At 40.0% G+C, this 26,949-nt stretch overlaps 2 protein-coding genes across 3 annotated transcripts in view; one reads left to right on the top strand and one right to left on the bottom strand.

Annotated features, from left to right (window-relative positions):
* Nucleotides 1-5,454: 5,454 nt before the first annotated feature.
* On the top strand, nucleotides 5,455-16,337 carry pno1 (partner of NOB1 homolog). Its single transcript, XM_041214732.1, has 7 exons — nucleotides 5,455-5,741; nucleotides 6,502-6,651; nucleotides 7,685-7,768; nucleotides 11,583-11,643; nucleotides 12,360-12,477; nucleotides 14,054-14,124; nucleotides 16,056-16,337. Exons 1-7 carry the CDS (start codon nucleotides 5,544-5,546, stop codon nucleotides 16,121-16,123), a joined length of 750 nt encoding a protein of 249 aa, XP_041070666.1. The 5' UTR covers nucleotides 5,455-5,543; the 3' UTR covers nucleotides 16,124-16,337.
* Nucleotides 16,338-16,912: 575 nt separating this feature from the next.
* Nucleotides 16,913-26,949, bottom strand: part of LOC121292586 (calcineurin subunit B type 1) — a 63,007-nt gene continuing 52,970 nt past the window's right edge. For both annotated transcript variants that reach the window (XM_041214744.1, XM_041214754.1), the window contains 3 exons: nucleotides 24,809-24,868; nucleotides 23,212-23,396; nucleotides 16,913-18,843 (listed from right to left, as the gene is read on the bottom strand). In XM_041214744.1, coding sequence (XP_041070678.1) covers nucleotides 18,796-18,843; nucleotides 23,212-23,396; nucleotides 24,809-24,868 — 293 coding nt within the window. In that variant the 3' untranslated portion in view covers nucleotides 16,913-18,795. The remainder of the gene's footprint in view (nucleotides 18,844-23,211; nucleotides 23,397-24,808; nucleotides 24,869-26,949) is intronic.

Genomic DNA, 26,949 nt, shown 5'->3' with positions numbered 1-26,949 from the left:
AATCCCTGTGACACATGCCGCCACAGTTACATCCCACCAACCAGAAATAGATCCATTTATGGCTACTCGCTATTCCTGTTAGCTAGCCAATCTTCTATCCATGCCAATATGTTACCCCCTACACCATGAGCTTTTATTTTTCGCAATAACCTTTGATGTGGCACCTTCTCAAACGCCTTCTGGAAATCTAAGTACAGTACATCCACCCTAACATGCGATTCCTTCAAAGAATGCCAATAAATTGGTTAAACATGATTTCCCCTTCATAAAACCATATTGGCTCTGCCTGATTACCTTGAATTTATCTAAGCACACCGCTATAATGTCTTTAATAATAGCTTCCAACATTTTCCCTATGACAGATGTTAAGCTAACTAGCCTGTACTTTCCTGCTTTCTGTCTCCCTCCCTTTTTGAATAAAGGAGTTACATTTCCTATTTTCTAATGGCACCTTGCCTGAATCGAGGGAATTTTGGAAAATTAAAACCAATGCATCATCTATTTCACTCACTTCTTTTAAGAGCCTAGGATGAAATCAATCAGGACCTGGGGATTTGTCATCCCACAGCTCCAACAGTTTGCTAATTACCTCTTCCCTGGTCATTGTAATTTTCCTGAGTTACTCCCTCCCTTCCATTTCCAAATTTACGGCTATTTCTTGGATGTTACTTGTATCCTCTGTAGTGAAGACCGAGGCAAAACACCTGTTTAATTCATCCACCATCTCCTTATTTTCCATTATTATTTCCCCAGACTCACTTTCTATAAGGCCAACACTCACTTTATTAACTCTTTCTTTATTCAAGTGTCTATAGAAACTCTTTCTATCTGTCTTTATATTTCTAGCTAGCTTTCTCTCACACAGTAAAGTCCCGCCTTTCATGACTTCCTTGTTCGCGTTTTCACTTACCCGCACTTTGTACTTTGTACACGACATTGCCCATCACATGAGCAATGTTCACTTATCCACATTCAAAATATCCAAATTTCTGCACTGATTCTTTGACAAGTACACCCTTTCAGCACAGCTCGAGTGTGGGATCGGTTAATTTACTATGAGAGAATAGGAATAGACTGGATATTAATTGATTTGTCTTTTCTCAGAGAGTATTGAGGCTCTGGGATACAATACAGACTGGTGCTGTAGGTTCTGACTCTCTAAATACTTTCAGAGGCAAATGGACTAGTTCTTGCCGAGGGCAGAAATCACAGAAAACAGAATGTAAGTGTCTTTATAAATCTTCATAATCCTTGGTTCACATGACCACCTTGGATGGTTTCAGTGACCTGAGGCGGGGGGGATTGGAGAAGAATTTTCTAGGATGTATTTTACCCCTGGTTGGCCCTGGATTTTTCTCTTTATCATTGACTGCAATTTTTAAATGGGTTGTGAAAAAAATTGCCAGTGGAAACAAAATTGCAATTGAAAACAAAAAGCAAAAATGTGAAGTATACACAGCAGGCCTAACAGCTTCAGTGAAGAGAAACACAGCTTTTTGTGGAGTACTGTAACTGCACAAACCAGTGCTGCCCTTGCATGGCTGGAACCTATCCAAATAATTCCATTCAAAAGCATGTTCCTTCTTTGCAATTTTGCCAATTGTGAGGTTTCGCAGGAATGTAACCCATGCGAATGGCGGGACTTTACTGTACTCTAATTTTACCTCCTTATTAATTTTTTTGTCATTCTTTGTTATTGTTTATATTCTGTCCAATCTTCTGACCTGCTGCATGTCCTTGTGTAATTATATGCTTTTTCTTTAAGTCTGATGCTATCTTTATTTTTTTTAGTTAACCATGGATGGTGGGTCCTCCCCTTGGAATTTTTCTTTCTTGTTGAAATGTATCTATTCTGTGCATTCTGAAATATCCCTTTACAATCTGCCACTGCATCTCTATTGACCTATCCCTTAGCCTCATTTTCTTTTCACTTTAGCTAGCTCTACTTTCATTCCCACATAATTGCCCTTACTTAAGTTTAAAATACTAGCCTTGGACCCACTCTTCTCTCCCTCAAACTGAATGTAAAATGCACTCATATTATGATCACTGCTACCCAGGGGTACCTTCCCTATGAGATTATTAATTAATCCCATCTCGTTGCACAACACCAGATCTAGTATAACCTGCTTCCTGGTTGGCTCAAGAAGATGTTGTTCTCAGAAACTATCCTGAAAACATTCTATGAACTCATCATCCAGGCTACCTATGCCCATCTGATTTTTCCAGTCTATATGTAGATTAAAATCCCCCATCATTATCACTGTACATTTCTGACAAGCTCCCATTATCTCTTCCTTTATATTCTGTCCTACCATATAGTGACAAATAGGGGGCCTGTACACCACTCCCACTAGTGACTTCTTGCCTTATTGACCAACACTGCTTCTACATCCTGGTTTCCTGAACTTAGGCCATTCCTCTCTACTGCACTAATACCACCATTAATTAGCAGAGCCACCTCTCCACCTTTTCCTAACTTCCTGTCCTTCATAAAAGTCATTTATCTTTCAACATCCTTCAATCTATGTCATCCTGCAGCCATGTCTCTGTAATGGCTATTAGATCAAGAGTCGTGAATGGTGCTGAACATTGTGCAATCATCAGTGAGCACTCCCGCTTCTAACTTTATTATGGAAGGAAAATCATTGATGAAACAGCTGAAGATGGTTGGGCCTAGAACCTGGGGAACTCCTGCAGCGATGTCCTAGGACTGAGATGATTGATCTCCAACAACTACAACCATCTTGCTTTGTGCTAGGTATGACTCCAACCATTGGAGAGTTTTCTCCCGATTCCCATTGAATTCAGTTTTGCCAGGGCAAAATGGTGGCATTTGAACTCTTAAGAGCATTAGTCTCCAAAGCATTAGTCCAGGCCTCCAAGGTTACTCTTATGCAGAGTGACCAACATTATTTTACGGAATCACAGTGCACTGTCCCGTGTCGCAAGCTGCATGGCACTAGGACACTCTTTGTCCCATAATTTGGACCTTTAAATTTTGTGCATGCACAGCACCAGCTCTCCATCTGTTTGCTGCTGGCAAGCCCCTGCTCCCACAGCCCTGGCAGCAACCCCCCGCATCATGCAACCTTCCGCCCATGTTCCTACAGCTCAGGCAGCCACCTCCCCCCGATACCACCTTCTCCAACCCTCCCTCCCATTCATACAGACTGTCTTGGCGGTCTGCCCCTTAATTTTCTCCACAAGAGTTGGTCAGCCTGCTAGTACGTCAACATTACTACGGTGCTACCATTCTCTGTGATGATCTTTCATCAGAACTGGGAAAAGTTGCAATTCCTTCCATTCACCTTGTGTTTATCTCAATTTCCCTTAACTACATCTTTACTATTCGTTTCAAACACAGCTTGTTAAAACAGCTTATATTTCACCTCTTTTCTTTTTTTCCTTAGTTCTGTTGGAGAGTCATATGGACTCGAAACATTAACTGTGTTCCTCTCCGCAGATGCTGTCAGACCTGCTGAGTTTTTCCAGGTATTTTTGTTTTTGTTAGTAACAAGTTTCACATTCTGATCACTCACCTCATCCTTGGGGAGGGGGAATATGGTGGCGAAGCAGTAATGTCACTAGACTAGTAATCCAGAGGCCCAGGCTAAATTTCAGGGTGACCACCTTTCCCATATCTTTAGGGATTGCCCCTCATTTTGAATGTTTGTCCTTGTGTTCCTTAAGCAGGGTGACCTTAACTTTCCCGCATTTTCCAGGACTGTCTCATAATTAGGCATTTTCAGACCTTGCTGGGCTGCATTTTGCTGTTCCAGAATTCATCTGTGTCGGCCAGTCTTTGTGCCTGCAATTGCATAGCCCACAATTCTCTTCCACATGGGTCAACCAGTCTTTTTTTATGCATGCATTAGCCCTGGAAGTACGATGATTTGTGCCTGGGGGCCATCAATGTGTCTGGGGTCGGGGTGGGGGGGGGATGCTCAGCCCCACCTCCCTGCTATTACACATTCATCAGCAGTCCTAGGGTCCCTTACTTTATTCTGTGAGAGTTGGTCACTTTATGCTTAAAGGATGCCTTTTGTTCCATATCCCTGGGACCGCCTGTAGGAGACTGATTCTGGGAGTATCTAGGGTGAGTTTGAGTGATTCTAGCGGGACTGCAAATGAGCCAGTCAGCAGCGGAAACATGATAATGTTAGGACTCAATGAGGTAAGTTTTATATGATTGTAACACCTTCCCTGCTACTATGGCATTTGAGATGCTAAACCGAAGGCCTGTCTGCCTCCTCAAATGGATATAAAAGATCCAGCGTCACTATTTCAAAGAAGAGCAGGGGAGCTCAGTCAGTGCCCTGGCCAATATTTATTCCTCAACAAACATCACAAAAAAGAACAGATTTTTATTAATGGCGATTGAATGTTGAACACATTTCCAAAGGCTCGTATTTTCCCAGATTCTGTAGTCAATTGAGGAAGCAAATTCTTTCCTTGCATCCATTCCAGGTGTAGAGAGATAAATTATAAATGCTAGACCTCCCTTCCTAACAGCACTGTGGGTGTTCCTACACCACATGAACTGCGGCAGTTCAAGAAGGTGACTCACCACCACCTTCTATAGGGCAATTACGAATGGGCAATAAATACTGGCCTCGCCAGTGATGCCCACATCCCATGAAAGAATGATTTTTTAAAAATGTTGACTTTAAGTTTTTGTTCACTGTAGTGTCTCAGTTATTAATAAATTCTTCATGAATTAAGCTGATAATTCCTGTTTAACAAATTATGGATAGCCTGATGTACATTTTTTACCACTGGCCATAATGTTTTCTAATACCTCATGGTATGTTGATTTGGTGGGCAGGGGAATGCTTGGTGGAATTTCATAATGATAGTATAATTAAACCCTTCAAAGCTTCTTTATAATTCCATATACAGGTGGAAGCAGAATTGTGTTCATTTTTCTTTGTCCACATGGATACCAAATGATTTTAATTATATATGGGCTGATCAGAAGGCAATGACAAACCACTGCAGTACTTTAAATAAAAGCAAAATACTGCAGATGCTGGGGATCTGAAATCAGAATAGAAAGTGCTGGAAAAAACTAGCAGGTCTGGTAGCATCTGTGGCGAGTGAAACAGAGTTAATGTTTTGAGTCCAATTTGACTCTTCTTCAGAACTTTGAAACCCGTTCTAAGGAAGAGTCATTTCGGACTGTAAAAGTTAACTGTCAGAGCTTGCTGTGCGCACGTTTAATGTCGCATTTCCGTCATTACAATAGTGGCTGCATTTCAAAAAATACTTTATTGGCTGCAAAGCATATTGGGACATCCTGAGGGAGTGAAGTGCGCTATATAAATGCAAATATTTCTTTTTCGTAGATCTGAAACTACGAATTGAAGGTAGAAGTCTTCAAGGTCCACGTGGTGCGGCGAGAGGTATGCAGTGCGCATGATAGAAGGGGTCCTCACTGGGCTGCTGACGTCACTATGAATATGCTCTATCTCCGTCAGTGCGGGGAAATCCGGCGAGTAACGCGGGCAGCCCCTGAGTAAAGGTCTTCAGGAAGGGCGATCATGGCGGCGGCGATGGTGAGGGAGGCGGAGACAGGCCCGGAGTTAGAGCCGGCAGCCGAGTTCCTCAGCGTCGCCAAGAAGCGGAGCAAGAGAAAGAGAAAGTTGGAGTTGGAGACGGGAGCGGCAAACATGGAGACGGAGCAGCCCCAACCCCGCAAAAGGCCCGAGTTCCCCGCCATGTCCGGGCAGCAGCTTGTGGTGAGGGGCAAAGTGGAGCCAACACCCACCCCCACCGCTCTGTCAACCCCCCCTCCCCGACTCCCCCCTCAACCCCGACTCCCCCCTCAACCCCCCCTCCCCGACTCCCCCCTCAACCCCCCCTCCACGACTCCCCCCTCAACCCTCCCTCCCCGACTCTCCCCTCCGACCCTCCCTCCCCGACTCTCCCCTCCGACCCTCCCTCCCCGACTCTCCCCTCCGACCCTCCCTCCCCGACTCTCCCCTCCGACCCTCCCTCCCCGACTCTCCCCTCCGACCCTCCCTCCCCGACTCTCCCCTCCGACCCTCCCTCCCCGACTCTCCCCTCCGACCCTCCCTCCCCGACTCTCCCCTCCGACCCCCCTCCCCTCCCCCTCTGACCCCCCCCTCCGACCCCCCCTCTGACCCTCCCTCTGACCCTCCCCTCCAACCCCCTCTCCCCGACTCCCCCCGACTCTCCCCTCCGCCCTCCCCCCTCCCCCTCTGACCCCCCCTCCCCGACTCCACCCCCCCTCCCCTCCCCGACCTGACCCGATGCCTCCTCGAACTCCCCCCACCCCCGGCTGATCTCAAAGAGGTGATGGAAGTTGCAGGCAGAGTGAGACCAAGAAATGTGCTGAGTGGAAGGGCAAGCTGGAAGCAGACATTTTTAATCAGTCGATTTCCTCTCCTTTCTCCCCACCGCTGTTAGAGGTCATTGTTCTGTGTAGGGTTTGTTTTTTGTTTACATTCATCCTGTTTGGTATCCGTTTTCTTTCAGGATGGAAAGGATGAAATTCGCAAAATAGCTGTACCTGCACATAGATATACACCTCTGAAAGAAAATTGGTTAAAAATCTTTACCCCGATTGTTGAACACTTGCAGCTACAAGTGAGATTTAACTTGAAAACTAGAAATGTTGAAATCAAGGTAACTATACTCAGCAATGTAGTTATAAAAGGAAATAAAATGTGTATTTAAAGGTGTGAATCGGGTGCTGTTTCAGTTTGGGTGTCCTGCGCAAGGGAGGAGGGAAAATTGTCAAGTTTCCTCTCTTTGGAACCTGTTACGCATACATTGTGTGCTATGTTTAAAATAATAGAGAATTATCCATAAGAGAATCATAGAACAGTTACAGCACAGAAACAGGCCATTCGGCCCAACACATCCGTGCTGGCTCTTTGCAAGATCGATTTGCCTCGCCCCACTCCCTCACTTTTTCCAATGAACCCTCCAAATCTTTTCTCTTCGGGTAATTGTCCTACACCTATTTGAGAGCCATGATTAAATCTACCTCCACCACACACTTGGGCAGTGCATTCCAGATCTAACCCACTCGGTGCCTTGTTTTCTGGTCTAGAATCTATATCCTCTTTTATAATTTCTCTGTTAATATTAAAGTATAAATGAACTAGCTCAGTTTCATTGCTGTAAAGACCCTCTTTTAAGAACAAAAATAGGCTTAACTCTGTTTCTAATTGAGCTTGACAATCCAAATCATCTTGTGGTTTAATGAGTGCAGCCAGGTTTTTGAGCTAACTCCATGTGGGAGTGTTACAGGTTCAAGTCTGTTCATTGATCTTTTTTGATCAATGGTATATAATAATTTTCAAGTGGATGGTATTTTAGACTAAACTTGTATCCTTCACAAAAGCAATAATATTGCAGATGCTGGGAATCTGATTTTTAAAAACAGAAAATGTTGGAAATGTAGCAGGTCAGGCAGTATCTGTGGAGAGAGAAACATTTCAGGTCGATGTTGGCTCTGATGAAAGAAATGTTAACTCTTGCTTTCCCCCCCAAATGCTGTCAGACCTGCTGAGTATTTTCAGCATTTTCTGGTTCTGTTATAGTCATTGTTCTATAAATGCAATTGTTTTGGCAGCTGTGTAGCATCCTGATGAAAGATGAGTGCTTGACATCTGTTGCTGTTTCATAAAATATTTATGCAATTCTTTGCCAGACTTGTAAAGACACACAAGATATAGGTTCACTTACGAAGGCTGCAGACTTTGTAAAGGCCTTTGTTCTTGGTTTCCAAGTGGAGGTAAGTCAATGCACTGTAATTAAGGGTGGGTATTTGCCAAGTATCTACTTGCATTGAAATAACATGCAAACAATGTGATACTGTTAATTTGTGAATTACCAATAACTACCAATCTATTAAAATGGGCATTGGTTAGAATGGGATTGGATGTTGTTCAGTCACGAAATTCAGTGATCACCTTTGACAATATCTACAGTAAGGCATTTCTGAAACGGTAGTATTACCACCAGTGATCTTCCTTTGCCAGACATATGTAACTGCACTGTCCCTGCAAAGAACAAATATTGTTTAAAGGATTCCACCCCATCCCTGCCAAATTAAAAGATGAGAACGTACTTTCTAAGTGCAATGTGCCAGACCCACTCAAGAAAGTAATTTTATCTAACTTATCCAAGACTTGAGTAAATATGCGCACAGTTTGCGGAGATCTATAAAAACAATAACAATAGGGTAATTATATAATGTGATTTCAACTTTCCCAACATTAGTTGGGATAGACCTAGTGTTAAGGGCTTGAATGGAGTGGATTTCTTGAAATGTGTACAGGAGAATTTTTTAGGTCAATATGTAGAGGGCCCAACAAGGGACAGCGCAGTGCTGGACCTAATTCTGGGGAATGAAGCCGGGCAGGTGGCTGAGGTGGTGGTGGGAGAGCATTTTAGTGATAGCGACCACAACATGGTACAATTTAAACTTGTTATGGACAAAGAAATAGACAAGTTGCAAAGAAATGTTTTGGATTGGGGGAGAGCGGATTTTAGTAAAATAAGGCAGGATCTGGCCAAGGTAGACTGGGAACAGCTACTTGTGGGGAAATCTACAGAGAAGCAGTGGGGGGGCGTTCAAAAAGGAAATGGGGAGGGTACAGGCTCAACATGTTCCCTCTAAGGTGATAGGAAGGAGTAACAAGCCCAGAGAACCATGGATGACCAGAGATATTCAGGATACGATGAGAAGGAAAAGAGAGGCTTTTAGCAGGTACAAGGGGAGCAAATCAGCAGAGGCATTAGTATAGTACAGAAAGTGCAGGGTGGAGCTTAAGAAAGCAATTAGGAGAGCAAAGATGGGATATGAAAACGCTCTGGTTGGTAAAAGTAGGGAAAATCCCAAGATATTCTATAAGTATATCAATGGGAAGAGGATAACCAGGGAAAGAGTAGGGCCCATTAGGGACCAAGGGTGCAATCAGGTGGAGCCAGAGGACTTTGGTAGAGTGTTGAACGAATACTTCACATCTGTCTTCACCCATGAGAATGAGGATGAAGGTATGGAACTCGAGAGAGACTGCGAGGTTCTTGAGCAAATTGATATAGGGAGTGACAAGTTATTGGAGGTGTTGGCAGGCTTAAGTGGACAAATCTCCAAGTCTGGATGATTTGTGTCCCAGACTGCTGAGGGAGGCAAGGGCGGAGATCGCAGGAGCTCTGACCCAAATTTTTAATTCCGCTCTGGCCAGCGGGGAGGTGCCAGAGGACTGGAGAACAGCTAATGTGGTTCTGCTATTTAAGAAGGGTTGTAGAGATAAGCCAGGGAACTACAGACCAGTGAGTCTCACTTCAGTGGCAGGGAAACTATTGGAGAAAATTCTGAAGGAGAATCTATCTCCAACTGGAGAGGCAAGTTTTGATTAGGGATAGTCGGTATGGCTTTGTCAGAGGGAGGTAATGCCTAACATATTTGACTGAATTTTTTGAGGAGGTGACCAGGTGTGTAGATGAGGGTAGTGTAGTTGATGTAGTTTATATGGATTCCAGCAAAGCCTTTGACAAGGTCCCACATGGGAGACTTATAAAGAAGACAAATACACATAGGATACAGAGTAATTTGATAAGGTGGATTAAAATTGGCTTAATTGTAGGAGACAGAGGATGGTGACAGAAGGCTGCTTTAGTGACTGGAAGCCCGTGTCCAGTGGCGTACCATAGGGATCTGTGCTGGGTCCCCTATTATTTGTCATTTATATAAACGACATAGATGACTATGTGGTTGGTAGGATTAGTAAGTTTGCGGATGACACAAAGATTGGCCAGGTGGTTAACAGTGAGGTTGTGTGTCTTGGGCTACAGGAAGATATAGACGGGATGGTCAAATGGGCAGATAAGTGGCAGATGGAATTTAACCCTGAAAAGTGTGAGGTGATACACTTTGGAAGGAATAATTTGACAAGGAAGTATTTAATGAATGGCATGACACTAGGAAGTTCTGAGGAACAAAGGGACCTTGGCGTGTGTGTCCTTAGATCTCTGAAGGCAGAGGGGCATGTTAGTGGGGTAGTGAAAAAGGCATATGGGACACTTGCCTTTATCAATTGAAGCATAGATTACAAAAGTAGAGAAGTCATGTTCGAGTTGTATAGAACCTTGGTGAGGCCACAGCTGGAGTACTGTGCCATTCTGGTCGCCACATTATAAGAAGGATGTTGCACTGGAGGGGGTGCAGAGGAGATTCACCAGGATGTTGCCTGGGATGAGACATTTAACTTATGAAGAGAGGTTGGATAGACTTGGGTTGTTTTTGTTGGAGCAGAGAAGACTGAGGGGCAACCTGATTGAGGTGTACAAGATTGAGGGGCATGGACAGGGTAGATAGGGAGCAGCTGTTCCCCTTAGTTGAAGGGTCAGTCATGAGGGGACACAAGTTCAGGGTGAGGGGCAGGAGGTTTAAGGGGTTGTGAGGAGAAACATGTTTACCCAGAGGGTGGTGGCAGTCGGGAATGCACTGCCTGGGAGGGTGGTGGAGGTGGGTTGCCTCACATCCTTTTAAAAAGTACCTGGATGAGCGCCTGGCAAGTCATAACATTCAAGGCCAAGTGCTGGTAAATAGGATAAGGTAGGTAGGTCAGGTGTTTCTCAGGTGTCGGTGCAGATTCAATGGGCCTCTTTACTCTGTGATTCTGTGTACAGAAAAGCTTATTTTGCCAGCTCCTGAGAGTGAAAGTCAGACAGATTTGTGCCGGAGGAACTTTCAGAAAATTAGCAGCTTTGAATGGTGGAATAATTTGAAATTACAGCACATTGTACCCCTTAAAAGATTTTTTTTACTGTGATGTGTGACAGGAAATAGCTTGCTTATCGCGGTTTGTGAAATTCAATGGATTTGACCTTCGGTGCCAAGATAGATCATAATGTGTTGTTAATTAATATACTGTATTGATAACCACATTGACACTGGGCTTACTATTAATAAGCGACATGTATATGTACTGTGAAGCAGAAGGGAACAGCTAAGATTTTTGAAGACCTAGGTATCCCAACTAAGGAATGCCAAAGATACACTTTGACCTCTTTATTTGCAAAGTAGAACTCTGATGGGAATGGTGTAATGCATTTTATGTCCAGCAGAATGCAAAATGGGTTCATATTTATTCTACCTCCAGTGTGCTACAGTGGTGTACGTTATCTGGTGTCATAAAGAAATTTTAACTTACTTAAAAAAAAGTTTGCTTATGTAGCATTTTATTGCATCTTAGTCTCAAAACATTCCATGTAGACTGAATTACTTTTTAAAGTCAATATAACCACGTTTTGTAGGCCACAAGATCCCACAAACAGAAATGGGATTAATGTAATTTTTCGAGTTTGATAGGTGATGCGTTGATAGGCATATTGAATCCCTGTTATCCTTTGAATCGTGCCATGGGATCTTCAGTTGTAACTTGTGCTAGTTGCTAGTGGAATTGGCAAATGGAGTCTTGATTTAGCATCTTATCCGAGAGATTCAACCTTCAGCAGTGCAGACTTTTTGTCTTTAAATGTACAGTGCATATAATTTACTGCTTTTCAGTCCTCATTTACTTTATCTATTTATTATATAGGATGCCTTAGCATTAATTCGGTTGGATGACCTATTCCTAGAAACATTTGACATTACAGATGGTGAGTTTATTGTAGGTGCTTGTTTTGAGTATGATAAAATTATGACATACTGACCTGTGTCTGTTAGGAATTGCAGTAACTCAACGACTTGCATTTATATAGCACCTTTAACATAGGGAAAAGTACACAGACGTAATCATACAAAAATTGACAGAAATATTGGGAGGGGCAACTGAGTACTTCATAAATTTACTCCCTGAAGAAGAGAGTGGAGAGGTATGGAGGGGTGGGCAGAGAGGGAGGTGCAATTCTAGGACCTAGATGGTTGAAGGCACAGCTGCCAGTAGTGAGTGAGGATGTGTTGAATGTATGTAGTGTTTTTGGTTGGATAGGGGTAGTGGGCAGTATGTGGAAACAGTGAAGGGGCTGGAAAAGGTTAGACGTACTGGAGCGGCAGTGGAATGCATGGCCGTGAAGGGATTTGAATATGAGGATGACCATTTTAAATTGAAAGCATTGCGAGACAGCGTAGGTTAGCAAATGAGTGACTGTTCTGTATGAGTTGAAATGTATGGAGAGTAGAAGATGGGAGACCAGCCACAGAAGTCTGGAAGATTATAGGGTTGGGAAGCTCCAGCTCATTGTCAAATAGGGGTCAACTGTTTTCAGTAGCATTTCACCTTTTTTTTTTAAAGTGCTCAGTTTTAACTATTTATACATTTCGGCCTGAAATACATAATTGGAAATGGTAATGCAGACTTGATTCCTTCCTCTAGTGAAGCCATTAAAGGGTGATCATCTTTCCAGAGCAATAGGACGAATAGCTGGCAAAGGAGGAAAAACTAAATTTACAATAGAAAATGTAACAAGAACAAGAGTAGTTCTTGCTGACTCGTAAGTACATGATGTTTATGGTTTCTGTTTTATCTTTCAAATTTCTCCATGTGGGATTAGCATTAAAATCTCAAGTATCAAATAGTCCCACTCCCCTCTAAAGTACCTTTGCTGGTGAAGTCAAGTGGTGTGTTGCAGTTGTGAACATTGCCTTAGTTAAGAGACATACATCCTGCCTTTTGGATCATGATGAATCACTTGTGGAAAAGGCATTGTAATTCCAAGTTTTCACCACTTATGAAACTTAGTTGTTTTCCAGTCTGCATTTTCCTTATACCTGAGTCAAGTTAGGAAACCCATTATGGCATACTGGTTGAGCTAATCAAAACTAGTCTTCAGTAATTTGCTGAATCAGAATTGTCCAAAAAAAAGTATCATTTGCTTTTTCAGGTGTTATACTGTGATATATACATAGTCCCCTAATTTCCTAAATACAGTAAACTGTTATCCGGCACCCTACCAATCGGAATCTTTAGTAACCAGAATTCCTGATGTTCGCCTAATATGAATCCGGTTTACCAACTGGATGAAATCACGCAGTTATCCAGAACCTGTACCTGTATACTACATTATGTTATACTTTATTTTAATGTACTGTTGAAGATGAGAAGTAAAAATAATCTTTACTTCCTAAGTACTTGCATTTTAGTTCATGTTACAAGTATCGCACTGTATTCCATCGGTAAATGGAACACCTTAACTGGCACCACCCATTCCCCACACATGCCGGACAATAAAGGTTTTCCTGCAGTGTGAGACCATTTTAAAGCCTCAACTTATTCAATGTTCAAGGAAAGCTGGTGTTTCCCAAAGTTATTTTTACTTTGCATATTGCTATTTTCCACATTGTTATAAAATGTTTTACCAAAAATTCAAAGTTTCTTTAAGAAAACAGCCTTTATAAAGTCATAGTTATACAGCACAGAAACAGGCCCTTCGGCCTACCATGTCTGTGCTGGCCATCAAGCACCTATCTATTCTAATCCCATTTTCCAGCACTTGGCTTGTAGCCCTGTGTGCTATGGCATTTCAAGTGCTCATCTAAATACTACTTCAGTGTTGTGACGAAATGTTGAGCCTTTCTGAAATTGTACGTTTAATGTCCAACTTGGGTATTCAATGATGAGCAGTTGAATTAGTATTAACCTGTGTTGCGTCAATAGCACTGCAACATAAAAATTACAAAGAAATGGAGATGCCAATCTGAAGCCATGTCACTAAGATGAGCTGAGAATTGCAAAGAATACAACAGTTACTTAGATGTATACTTGAACAGCTTTTATCTAATCTTTCAAGAATATTCCACATTTCCATTTTGTAGCTGAAGACTCCATGCACAAGATGTCTGTCTTATACCAAATCACAGCAATCATGACCTTTGAACAACTTACTTGAGGTGGCTGGTGATGCAGTTTTTCTTTTGTACCTGTTTAGCAAGTACACTTATACTCTTGATAGGCTTGATGTGTTGAACATTAGCTGGCTTCTAAGAAGTATGAGTATGGAATATTGAGTGTAGGAGTTCAATATTTGTACAATTCATTAATAATTCATAAATTATCCTTTATTTTAATAGGAAAGTCCACATCCTTGGATCTTTTCAGAACATTAAGATGGCTCGGACAGCAATTTGCAACCTTATTCTAGGTACGATAGTGATATTGCTCTGCATGAGATTCTTTTAAAAACTAAAAATATTGAATGCAGGGAACTCCTTCAACCATCCAGAGAGGATATGACTGGAATGTTACAACTTTTTAAAAAATAATTTGGAAAATTTGCTTATTTCCCATTTAATTGTTGTGCTATTATCGTATACCACATACAAGATGTATTTTTAAGTTTCTGCCTTTTTATTTTGCTTTTAATTGTCTTTTCATTGAAGTGGAGTATGTGCGCTTTTATGGGGAAGCTCTCTACTGAAGCATAACAGACCTTATTTGTTACAGTAATTCCAATATTGGAATACTGTTCTAACACCTTTCAAAAAAAAGCAGCTGGTTATTTAATGAGGTGATGAAAGGATTCTCAGTTGTCATGAAGATGGGACACCAACCACAGGTCTGGAAGATATAGGGTTGGGAAGCTCCAGTTCATTGTCAAATTAGGAGTCAACTGTTTTCAGTAGTATTTAATCTTTTTAAAAAAGATGTGATTCTGGTGGGGGCGGATGGTGCTTGATGTTGCTTTTCAGTAGTTACTTTTAAACAGCATTAACTAGTGAATATCAAAGTTATGATTATGCATCAGGCAAATCAAAATGCCAGTTGGAACAAGCTGAATTTGAGGTGACAAACAGCATAATCTTCCATGTATCTAGAATATCTCTATTTCACTGGCACTGATAGGATCAGAACAAAGGCAGCAAACTATCCTGGGCAATGCTCCATTTTGCTCACGGGCGAATAGGAACACAGACAGGAGTAAGCCGTTTAGTCCCTTGAACCTTTGATATTCATAACAGTAGGAGGCTATTTAGGCCCCTTGAGCCTGTTCTACCTGTGACCTAACTTCAAAACCTACTTTAACCCATATCCCCTAATACCTTTGGCTAACAAAAATCAATCAAGCTGTTTAATAGGGACACAGTTTTAAAATAATGATGAAAAGTTTTAAAAGTTTAACAAGACAATTTCAGAAATGGAAAATAAAAGTCAGCAGTAGGAAGCGGAATCTTAACTAGGACTGTGCCCAGAATGTTCAATGAAAATGCTGGTAACAGATATTTGCTGGGAGACCAAATGCACATCAGCTGACTACTTTAGTGAACATGTGCATTCTATCCAAGTCTGAACTTGACCTCCCCACCTCAACATTCCTTTTGCTTTCCATGACTTCTAGAACAGTATCATCTTTCTGGTTATTCTGCGCTTGTTTGGTTTGAACATGATTTTCTAACTAATGATAGATATGGCCTTCACCTTTACAATAGGTAGTGTTTGATATGTGGGGTGATTGTCATTGGGAAAGGTAAAGATTTTGGCTAAAGGCAAAATACTGCAGATGCTGGAAAAACTCAGCAGATCTGACAGCATTTATGGAGAGAAAGACCAGAGTTAACTATCTTTCTCTTCAAAGTAAAGATTTTGTTGCTTGTACTTCAACTTCCCCTCCCTTTCAGTCCTGGCTTTGTCTATACGCAATGATTTGCTGTTGAGCAGTATGTTCACCCAGTTTCTGTAATTAATGTGCCTGTTGATTCTTCCAACCTTGTTAAAGGATTGGTCATAGTAATAGAATTGAACAGCATTGATATTATCCCAGGTTCATTAACAGTTGCTCTGTAAGCAGTTTTTGTCCTACTTTCACATCTATTTCTTCAACTGAAGTTGAACCAACTTCATAATAAGAATTAGGATCAAGCCTCTTGCCTAACATACCACACAATAGTCAGGATTAGGTTCAATTCAATAAAACTTATGCATAAATCTAAACACCAACCCACTTAAATGAGTCATCACTTGGTAGTCTATCCTGCAAACCTGTTTGTCCTTGAGTCATGTGATTCTAAGAACTTTTTAATTGTTCAGTGGCTAATGAGAAAGACTGATTTAATCTGATCTTAACTTTTGTTACAGGGAGTCCTCCATCTAAAGTTTATGGCAATATCCGAGCAGTAGCAAACAGAGCAGCAGAGCGCTTCTGATTCTGCAGTGAATTCGTACAATTCAAATCAAGTGACTATGGTTTGGAAGTATAGATTGGTCTGATGGCTGAATGAGTAGCCCCAGTGTTTTTAATTACCTAGATCAATTTTCCTAATGTACTGGTATTGACTATAAATCTGTATTGAATAAATCTATATTGACCTTCATGAAAAATGGGACTGAACTGAAATAAATTATTAAATGTTTTATGTATATCCTGCATGGCTTGTTTTTAGTTACCAGGACTAAACTGTTTGAATTTAATTGATTACCATCAAGTGAACTTCAGTTTTGAAGCAGTCAATGTTTTTGTATTCCTCTGGAATTGTCCAAACTTGCATTTATAGAGTGCCTTCATAGGGGTTTGGGACAAAACTTGACAACCGTATGAGATTAGGGCAAATGAACAAAAGCTTCAAGTATCTTAAAGGAGGAAAGCAAAATGGAGTTACAGAGCTTATGCCCTTGGTAGCTGAAGGTATGGCTGCCAATGGAGGAGTGATTAAAGTCTGAAATACAGAGACCAAGGAAGGTGATGAGAAAGGGGTCAAGACCATGGAATTTTAAAATGGAAGCATTGCTTAACTGGAGGCCAATATTGATCACCAAACTGAAGGGACTTGGTGCGAGCAGAGCTTTGGGATGATCAGGAATACGTTGGAAAAGGTAACAAAAACCTCAGCAGCAGATAAGCTGGGCAGTGTTACAAAGGTGGAAATAAATGATAGGAATTATCCTACTAGAAAGGTACCAAATGATTTTTATCCTCAAATTAAGGTATTCAGACAAAAGTTTCAAATATTTTATTTTCAATTTACTTACAGTATGAAGGTTCCAATAATCCCACAGCATATGATGCAACATGCAGAGAAGAAAACTCAACATTCAACATTAACTGTTTTCCCCCCTACACAAACTAAAAACATTCCCATGTAGTAAGGAAAAGATGTATGCACTACCTTGGACTGCAGTCAAATTATGCACGAGCAAAGGGAAAGAGCATTCCCTACATGACTAACAAATACTTATGTACAAATAAATTCACAAAAGACTAGATTCCCCTTGAAACAGAGCACATGGCAGTTGACACTGGAGCAGATACAACTGGCTGTAGTTGCAAGCCATGCACTGATCCAGAGGAAAAGAGTACAGTTAGTGGAGTTCTTTTTCTTCAACATTTACCAACATTTGGCAACTTTTATATGAACATTGCAATTTATGTAAACAAGAGGAACATTTCAATCTACATGCAAAAAGTTTATCATGCAAGGACATTAAGCACCTGGATCTCTCTCACAAAGTCAGAGCCCACCAGTGTGCAGCACTTAGCTGAAGGAACAGCAATGGAAGAGAGGTACTTGAACAATTTGATCTTAGCACCCTTTTCCATCTTATTAAATGAAGAGACTGGATTAATTACAGCAACAATTCTTGGTGTAAATTTTGTTTACTTCCTTTATAACCTACCCTATCTCCACTAGAAAGCAAAGGGATCACAATAGTTTTGAGAGAGAGAGGAACTCTAAATGCAGTTTACGAACTTGCATTGCACACGTACAAAACTGCAACTGGATGAGGATATGAGAAAGAATAATTTCAAACTTAAAATATTACAACTCCACATTCTGGATGTGACAAAGGATAACCAGGAGGTATAACTAGCTAACTTTGAATATAAAGTTTCTCCTGAACAAAAGACCACATTAATAGATGTGGTTTTCCATTTCCTGTCCAAACAGTGAAATGAACTGCATCTTTTCTAAATGGTCTATGTGTAGTTGGAGATTATGCTGTTCTCAATTACTGTCTCCCTGCAAAGTCCATAATGCAGTTTAATCCAACATGACTGCAAAAACAATGACTTCTGGTTAAGTGTCTTTAACTGGTAATCCTCACCAAGTTACCATGTTAATATACAAAAAAGATGTGTCACCTAATCATCCTGCCATTCATACTTGAAGTTTCTTGGTATCTACATTATGCTGGAGTAATTACTGGAAGAGGAACTAGCTAAAGAAACAGTCCCTAACAAGGAACTCAAACATAGAACATTCATGAAAACAAATGTAAATAATTGTGACCAGAAGCAAAAATGTTTACATTGAAATAGTCAACATACCAAAACAAGAACAGTATAATTAAACCCTGTTCACATGAAAACTATTTTTCAACAGTTTTTATTACCAGACATGAAATACATATAATGGGAAACCAAATAAAAACACCGATAATTTTATGACAAAAGTATTTTAAAATGATTTATGTAATCCATGCTTGGCACTTCGTAGACTACTTTTTATTTTAAATCAAGTCTCTGCATCAAGTTTATTAAAGCCCAACCTACTACTTTTACATTTACAAAGCTATAGTTTTACTTCCTTGTTATAAAAGATGAGAATGAAATAAATAAGAATCCAGCCCCTTCCCCTTCTCCACCACACTGAGATGCTCCTTTTCAGCTGTCCTTCAGATTTTAAAGTGCTACACTGGGTTATTGAGAGAATTGAAGTTCAATAACACTTAGTTGGCTTCATATAGGCTCATGTTGGAAAAAGTGGCTTCACAGAGAAAATACTTCCATTAAATACACAGAAAGCATTGCTGGACATCTTGAGCAGATCTTCAGAAATGGAGAAGAAAGCAGAAGTGTTGGGTAGAGCCTTGAAAGAGGTCACACATCAACCACCATCTTTTTGTGGATGTCTAAGCCTCCTACAACCTGGATGGGAAAGTACAAGTGGTAAGTATTTGCCTCCATCACAGAAGTGCACACAACTGCAATCTTATATGTTAGATAATATGGGGAAAGGCTCTTCAAATCATCTATACACACACGTAATGGTTTTTAAAATGTTAAGAATCCAAAAATACAAGTATGACGATACAAAAAATAAGTCCTTTCCCAGATTGACCATATCTATAATGACCATACCCTGAGGCCCTCATGCTAGGTTTAAACATATCTACCTGCAATAGAAATCTGTCAACACAATCAAAAGATACCGCATTCCCAGATTTTATTTTGCATTAGGCTGGAATTAAAGTTCATTTTCCAGTTCTGAAACTCTAGATTGTTATTTTACATAACGTACAACAAAAAGACACATCTCATTGCCATCCATCTTTTTCCCTCAACTCCACTGCTTTGTTTTGACTTCCATGCGAGATGAGCCTCTGCAGTCTCAGTCAGAATATTCAAGACCAGCATTTCTTATATTTTATGCAGTAATAAATATCTGCAGTTTATGACATGCAATAGATCAGGTGGAAGCAACTGTCAAAACAGCAGTGACCACTAAAAGCACCATGTGTCCTGATGACTAGTATAAAAAGATTCAGTTCATCTATGCTGAGTTGGCGAATCATAGCCAAGTAAGTAGTTGGGGCTGTTGGGTTGAACTACCAATGATAATTACTGGAAAGTGCACACGTTTGGATGGGGAGAACAGGATTGGGCTCAGCTGTAACACTTCAAACAGCTGACACTCGCTCTCTAACTTCACACATAAAAGACAGCAAACCTCCTTGGCATACTTTTACTCTTAGATTATGTATCCACCGTACAGTGTGGAATTATAGCCTAATGAGTTATGGGGAAATCATGCTTACATATTAAAATTGCAACAGGATACTGTTCATAAGCGGTGCCACACACAATCTACTGTGGTGTCATGAAATGCCACGACTTGTGCCACCTACACCTTGAGCTAATGCAGAATTCAAAGGCTACTAATTCCAAAGACCCCCTACAAAGCCCATGAGATTGAATGATTGGGATCATATTGTGTGGAGAATAACCACCCTATCCATCAAATAATTCATCCATTTTCATTCCACGAACATCTCAGGTGCATAACAAAGAAAAATTTAGTTGGGGGAATGCCACGAAAGCCACTGTTTCGCGTCCATAGCAACAGCTATGAGACTGATGTGCTACGGTGTAGGCCTATTCTTCAGTTGATGCAAATGATATTTTGGTGCTGGCATATTCTCCACACCAACAAATTGAAGGACAGAAAAGGTTTCTCAGTCAACAATCATTCCTGGAACCGTTTCAGCAGGTGAGCTCACATCACTGCCAAAGAATCTATTTCAGTCAATGTGTAATGCTGGTGGGTATTCCTAGAAACGAATGTGTCTTCAGAAACATCATACCAAGTGTGGTTGGATATCTCAAATTTGCTGTGTATGGATATAATGTTTTTAATAGTATAGGAGAGAGCATTATAAATAATCATAAATGTTTCTGATGGTGAACGGATTGTTGCATTTTTCAGCTGCACTGGTGCTGAAGAATTGAGCAAAGTGAAAGTGAACTTGCCAGTGACGAGCAAGACCTCAGTAATTTCTCCAGCAAATAAACTGAAGAAATTTTGAAATGACTTAATAGATCAGGTAAACAAATTGACAATTATAAGCAAAGCAATCCACTGTTAAAATTAGTTAATAAACAGTTTCAATACTCCCATTAAGAGCCGATAGTTCAACATTAATAAAGTCCTTACCTAACATCTGTTTCACACATTACTAACATTCAATAAAAGCATATCTATTTCATGTTCAATGTTTAAAAACTTCTCAGTTTCTGGGCTGCTCTGCCATTCAATTAGTTCATGGCTGATAATCTGGCTCAATGACACTTTCCTACGCTATCCTCATATCCCTTGACATCATTAGTATCCAGAAGTCTACTGATTTCTATTTTGAACATGCTCAATGATTGAGCTTCCACAGCTCTCTGGGGTAGAGAATTCCAAAGATTCACACCCTCGAGTGAAGAAATTTCTCCTCAACTCAGTCCTAAATTCCCTTATTCTGAGTTTATGTCCCCTGGTTCTAGACTCGCCAGCCAGGGGAAACATCCTACCCACATCCGCCCTGTAAGAATTTTGTAAGTTTCAATGAGATCACCTCTCATTCTTCAAAACTCCAGACAATACAGGCCCTGTTTCCTCAATCTCTCTTCATAAAACAATCATGCCATCCCAGGGATTAGTCTAGTGAACCTCTGCTGCCCTCCGTCAATAAGTATGTCCTTCCTTGGATACAGGGACTAAAACTGTACACAATATTCCAGGTGCGGTCTCACCAAGGTTCTATACAACTGAAGCAAGACATCTTTACTCCTGTACTCAAATCCTCTTGCAATAAAGGCCAACATACCATTTGCCTTCCTAATTGCTTGAAGCTAGCTTTTGGTGACTCATGAACAAGGACACCCAGGTCCCTTTGGACATCAACACTTCCCAATCTCTCAGCCCCTCTGTTTTGTCCACCGAAGTGGATAACTTCACACTTATTCACATTATATTCCATCTGCCATGTCTTTGCCCATTCACTTAGCCTGTTCAAGTCTCCTTGTATCCTCATCAACTTACATCCCCACCTAGTTTTGTGTCATATTCCGATTGTGTGTTGTTTGTTAACCAATTCTCAATCCATATCAGTATATTACTCCCAAACCCATGTGCTCTAATTTTGTATACTAACCTCCCATGTGGGATCTTATCAAAAGCCTTCTGAAAATCCAAATACACCACATCCACTGGTTCTCCTTTATCGATGGTACAGTTAACATTCTCAAAAAACTCAACAGGTTTGTCAAACATGATTTCCCTTTCATAACTCCATGTTGACACTGCCCAATCATATTATTTTCAAAGAATCCGGTTATCACATCCTTCATAGATTCTAACATTTTCACCAATACTGACATCAACCGGTCTGTAGTTCAGTTTTCTCTCTCCCTTTCTTCTTAAATAGTGGGGTTACATTCGCTACTTTCCAGAATCTATAGAATTTTGAAGGTAACCACCAAAGCATCCACTATCTCTAGCCATCTCCTTCAACACTCCAAGATGTAGCTCATCAGGTCCAGGGGATTTATCAACCTTCAATCCAACTAACTTTGAGTACTACCTCTTTATTAATACTAATATCTTTAAGTTCCTTGGTTCTCTATTATTTCTGGGAGATTTCTGTATTTTCCTCCTTGAAGACAGACACAAAGTAATTGTTTAGTTTCTCCACCATTTCCATATTCTCCATTTTAAATTCTCCTGTCTCCACCTGTAATGGATCCACATTTGTCCTTTCAAATCTTTTCTTTTTCACATACCTAAAGAAGCTTTTATAGTCTGCCTTTATATTTCTCTCTAGTTTGCTTTCATATCTTTTCCTTTTATCAGTTTCTTGGGTCCTCTTTTGCTGGACTGTAAATTGCTCCCGATCCTCAGTCTAACCACTTTTTCTGGCATCCTTATAAGTCACTTCCTCTGATCTAATGCAATCTTTAACTTCTTCTGTTAGCATGGTCAATTCACCTTTCCTGTTGAGTTTGTGTGTCTTAGAGGAATGTGCATTTGTTGTAGATCATGTAATACTTGTTTAAATACTAGCTTTTGCCTGTCTACCGTCAAATTTTTTAGTTTATTTTCCCAATCCACCATAGCCAACTTGCCTCTCATACCTTCATAATTTCCTTTGTTCAGATTTAAGACCCTAGTTTCAGAAATGGATTATATCACTTTCAAACTTAATGTAAAATTCTATCATATTATGGTCACTATTTCCTAAAGGCTCCTTTACAGCAAGGTTTTTAGTTAGCCCTTTCTCATTACATAATACTAAATTTAAAATAGCTGGATCCCTAGTTGGCTCTTCAATGAACTGCTCCAGAAACCATCTCGTACACACTCCAAGAATTCATCCTCCACAGCATTAGTGCTAATTAGGTTTACCCAGTCCATATGTAAATTGAAGTCACCCATTATTACTGTATTACCCTTGTTATATGCAGCTCTAATTTTCTGATTTATATCGTGCCCAACGTTACAACAGTTTGGTGGCCTGTAAACAACTCCCACCAATGATTGCTGCTCCTTGCTGTTTCTTAGCTCCACCCAAACTGATTCTACATCTTGATTCTTTGATCCATGATCCTCTCTCACTAATGTACTGATCGTGTCCCTTATTAACAGCGTTATCATTTGCTAACATGGATGCAAACCAGATTTAATAGTTTAGTGATGCTGTTTCCTAATAAAAAGCAAGAAGGTGGTAAGAATATGTAAGAGCATTTACTTACTGCACAGAACTCTTCAAAGGATATTCTTCCATCTCCATCTTTATCTGCATTAATTATGGTTTTGTCTACAATTTGCTGTAGCTGAGTGTCTTTTAGATTGTTCCCCACCATCATCTTCAACACCTGGAAAAGCTCTCCATTAGAGATGTACCCATCCTTATCCATGTCATAGATGCGGAAAGCAACTGATAAAAAGAAAAAGTTTGGATAACTGTTGCAGTCAAAACACCTATGAATGCAAGTTTTACTTTACTCTAAGTACCTTCTTGATATTTTCAGTGCAAAAGTAAAACTAACTTAAAATTATTAACTGATGATTATAAATTACTGGTAGGGAAAGTACAGCTTATTTCCCATGAAAAGTAACAATAGAAAATTTGAGATGCCTTTAAAAATATTCAAAGTATTAACCTTACACTGATTTGAAACATTAACTTACTAACAACGTACATTCAACAACAACTTATAAAGCACCTTTAACATAAAGCATCCCAAGGCGCTTCACAGGAACATTATAAAACAAACTATGACAGAGTTGTACAGGATGATTAGGTCAGATAAGCAAAAGTTCTGTCAAAGAGGTAGGTTTTAAAGAGTGTCTTAAAGGAGGAAAACAAGGGAGAGAGGCATAAGAGGGAATTCCAAAGCTTAGCATTTAGGCAACTGAAAGCAAACTTGGTCACAACTTTTAAAATACTATCAATTGATTAAGAGAAATGAAAAGCCTTTTTTTTTGAAAAACTCAACTTTTCTCACTTGCGCAGCTCTCATCCAGACCACTAGATCACCAGCTATACTAACAATCCCACTCCTACTTCACAAAAGAACATATCAGCTGGTCTCACTGAAAGCAGTATTTTTGAAAGAAATGTAGCATATGAAAGACTGCCATGAAGTACTCATGGTACAAAAAGGCCCAAATAATAAACATTGCTGAGGAACATGCATAGTACTTATAATGTAATAAAATGCAGGATGTATATTAACATTTGTATTGATGGTTTTAGTCTTTGCCACAGAAAGAAAAAAGGATTTGCATTTATATTGCACTTTTCAGTACCCCACAAAGTCTCTAACCACATTAAGCTAATAAGCGTAGGCACTGCTATAATTTAGGAAACAAAAACAGCAATGAAAACAATGAGTTGATCATCTGTGTATTTTTTTTTAAAAAGTACATTGGTTGAAGGACAAAGATTGTCCAGGAGAATTCCCCTGTTCTTCTTCAAATAGTGCCAGTTCAGTAATCTGAAAGATGACACCTCCAATAATGCAGCACTCCCTCAGTAATACACAATTACCAGTCCAACCAATGCTCAGTCTAACAGATGTGTGTTCACATCTCTGGAGTGCAACTTGAGCCCATGACCTTTCTTTCTCAGGAGAAAGAGTACTCCCCACTGAACTAAAGCCAACTGATATCCAAAAGTTCAAAATAAAACTAACTGTAGTGGTTTTCTACTAAGTTTACAAACTTTTTAAAGGTAAATACACAAACATTCCAGTTATCTTTAGTATTAAAACTATTAGCAATGCAGTTAAGAAATGAAATGTATTAATCACTTATAAAATTCAAATATACCAAAATTATACTTACATCGCAATTTCTGTTCTTTGTCACCTTTGACGCTAAATTGGGAGACCCCTTCAATAAATTCTGCAAAGAATAATTAAATAAGAGAGCTAGTTGATGCTTTGAAATGATTAGATTCTTTTGTATTTAATCTCATTCAATAAACTTTAACAAAACCTTTTTTAAATTCATGATTATTGCAAAAACATCTGAATGCAGGGAGACTTCAGACCAGCACAATATTCTACCAGTTTTAACCCTTAGATTGCCAACAGGTTTAAGAAAAACTTCCACCTTTCTTGGCGAATTGCTTGCGCTTACCATTCATACACAAACCGGTTCTAAAAGAGAAACATCCAGCAGAACTACTCAGTAAGGAACAGATGCTGCATTAACTCCAAACTGAGCATGCGTGACAAATCCATACAAAATTTACACTCAACCATTTATCCCATTTTCCTCAGTTTTGTTCATTTTGACTTTAACTTTACTTTTATTAATGTACTAATTTCAAAATTGTAAGCTTTCCTTTATTGCCAAACATTTCTTTGTCAATAACACTAACTGTTTTATAAAATATCAGACTCTCTAAAATGGGGGTCACTTTCTCTGTTGCATAGTTCTGGTGGCATCAGCTACTGGGAATGCTCCTGTGTGAGTAATTACTCGTTGTCCATTTGGTGGAAGAAAGTTATTTTTTATTAGAGGGGGGATAGAGGGTGGTTTCTCTTGCTGAACAATCTCAATTAGCTGCAACATTGGCCATTAAACAGCATATATTCTGAAGATTGACCTAGTTTAATGTATAAAAACCTGCCCAAACCCAGAAAGGCTGCAGTCAATTAATGTATTTATTTTAAGTGCCCATTTCACTGCACCTGGAGAGTTCTCGATACTACCCAGGATTGAAAATAGTAAGAGATACCCATTCACTATGTTTAAGTAACCAAACACTATTCTTAAGTCTTATTATCTTCTCACTGTATTGCACAATTAATCCAAACTGTAAAATACAGGGCACAGGTCTTGCACAAGACATTGAAGATTTCCTTTGCTTAAAAAAATAAACAGTTGTGCATTTCAAAGCTATCTTTTGACAGGAAAAATACTTGTAATAGAAGATGGATGCAAATCAATCTAAAGAAGCTCATTCTTAACTGTGACGTCAGTTGGATCCTGTGCCGCATCAGAGCCACCTGTCTCCAAATCACAAACTATAGGCTGAGTAATGTGCACTCCCAGCCCCTAGTGATTCCTACTATGGTCAAGCAGATCTGCAGTAGTCCTTCAACAGATTTGAACACGCATACCCTGCTGTTCACAAGCTGCTCCTACTCACACAGGAACATTCCCAGTAGCTGATACCACCAGAACTATGCAGCAGAGAAAGTGATCCCCATTTTAAAGAGTCTAACATTTTACAAAGCAGTTAATGGTGTTATGACAAAGAAATGTTTGGCAAGAGCACTATTGTCTTCTACTAAGGAGTGGGAAAACCATTTATTCCTGCTTTCCTGCCCTTTGCCCTTAATTACAAAAAGGAAATAATGACTGATACAGCCAAATGAACTCCCAGAAATTAAGGTCATTCAATCACACTTTTCCACAAAATAGTGCAGACACAGAATTGGAAATTTTTAGAATTAGAACACCTGCACATTCTGATTTTGCTTACTACTGAACAGTGTCTCATAAAATTTAATTTACAGATTAATCAAAGAAGTTTATATTACTGCACGTTGTGATACAGATGCTATGCTGTCCCCCAAAATCACACTACAACTTATGGACTAATCTTGTAGATAACAAAGAACTGAATGTGTTACTGTATGTGGAGTCACCAACAAAAAAAAACGTCACCTATCACAGAATCTCACAGTGCAAAAGAAGCCCTTCGGCCCACCGAGTCTGCATCGACACGTGAGAAATACCTGACCTACCTACCTCATCCCATTTACCAGTGCTTGGCCCATAGCCTTGAACGTTATGACGTGCCAAGTGCTCATCCAGATACTTTTTAAAGGATGTGAGGCAATCCACCTCCACCACCCTCCCAGGCAGTGCATTGCAGACCGTCACCACCCTCTGGGTAAAAACATTTTTCCTCATACCCCCTAAACCTCCTGCCCCTCACCTTGAACATATAAGCAAACAAAACTGAAAGC

This window comes from Carcharodon carcharias, chromosome 2, assembly GCF_017639515.1.
Source record: "Carcharodon carcharias isolate sCarCar2 chromosome 2, sCarCar2.pri, whole genome shotgun sequence".
Lineage (NCBI taxonomy): Eukaryota > Metazoa > Chordata > Chondrichthyes > Lamniformes > Lamnidae > Carcharodon > Carcharodon carcharias.
Note: the sequence above shows the minus strand (reverse complement) of the source record. Positions and strands in the feature narration are given on the sequence as shown.

What these genes read in the sequence shown, in the direction of transcription:
- pno1 (XM_041214732.1), top strand. Translation starts at nt 5,544, where the DNA reads ATGGCGGCGGCGATGGTGAGGGAGGCGGAGACAGGCCCGGAGTTAGAG. An exon ending in TGTCCGGGCAGCAGCTTGTG is followed by an intron (nt 5,742 to 6,501) that starts GTGAGGGGCAAA and finishes GTTTTCTTTCAG; the next exon opens with GATGGAAAGGATGAAATTCG. An exon ending in CTAGAAATGTTGAAATCAAG is followed by an intron (nt 6,652 to 7,684) that starts GTAACTATACTC and finishes ATTCTTTGCCAG; the next exon opens with ACTTGTAAAGACACACAAGA.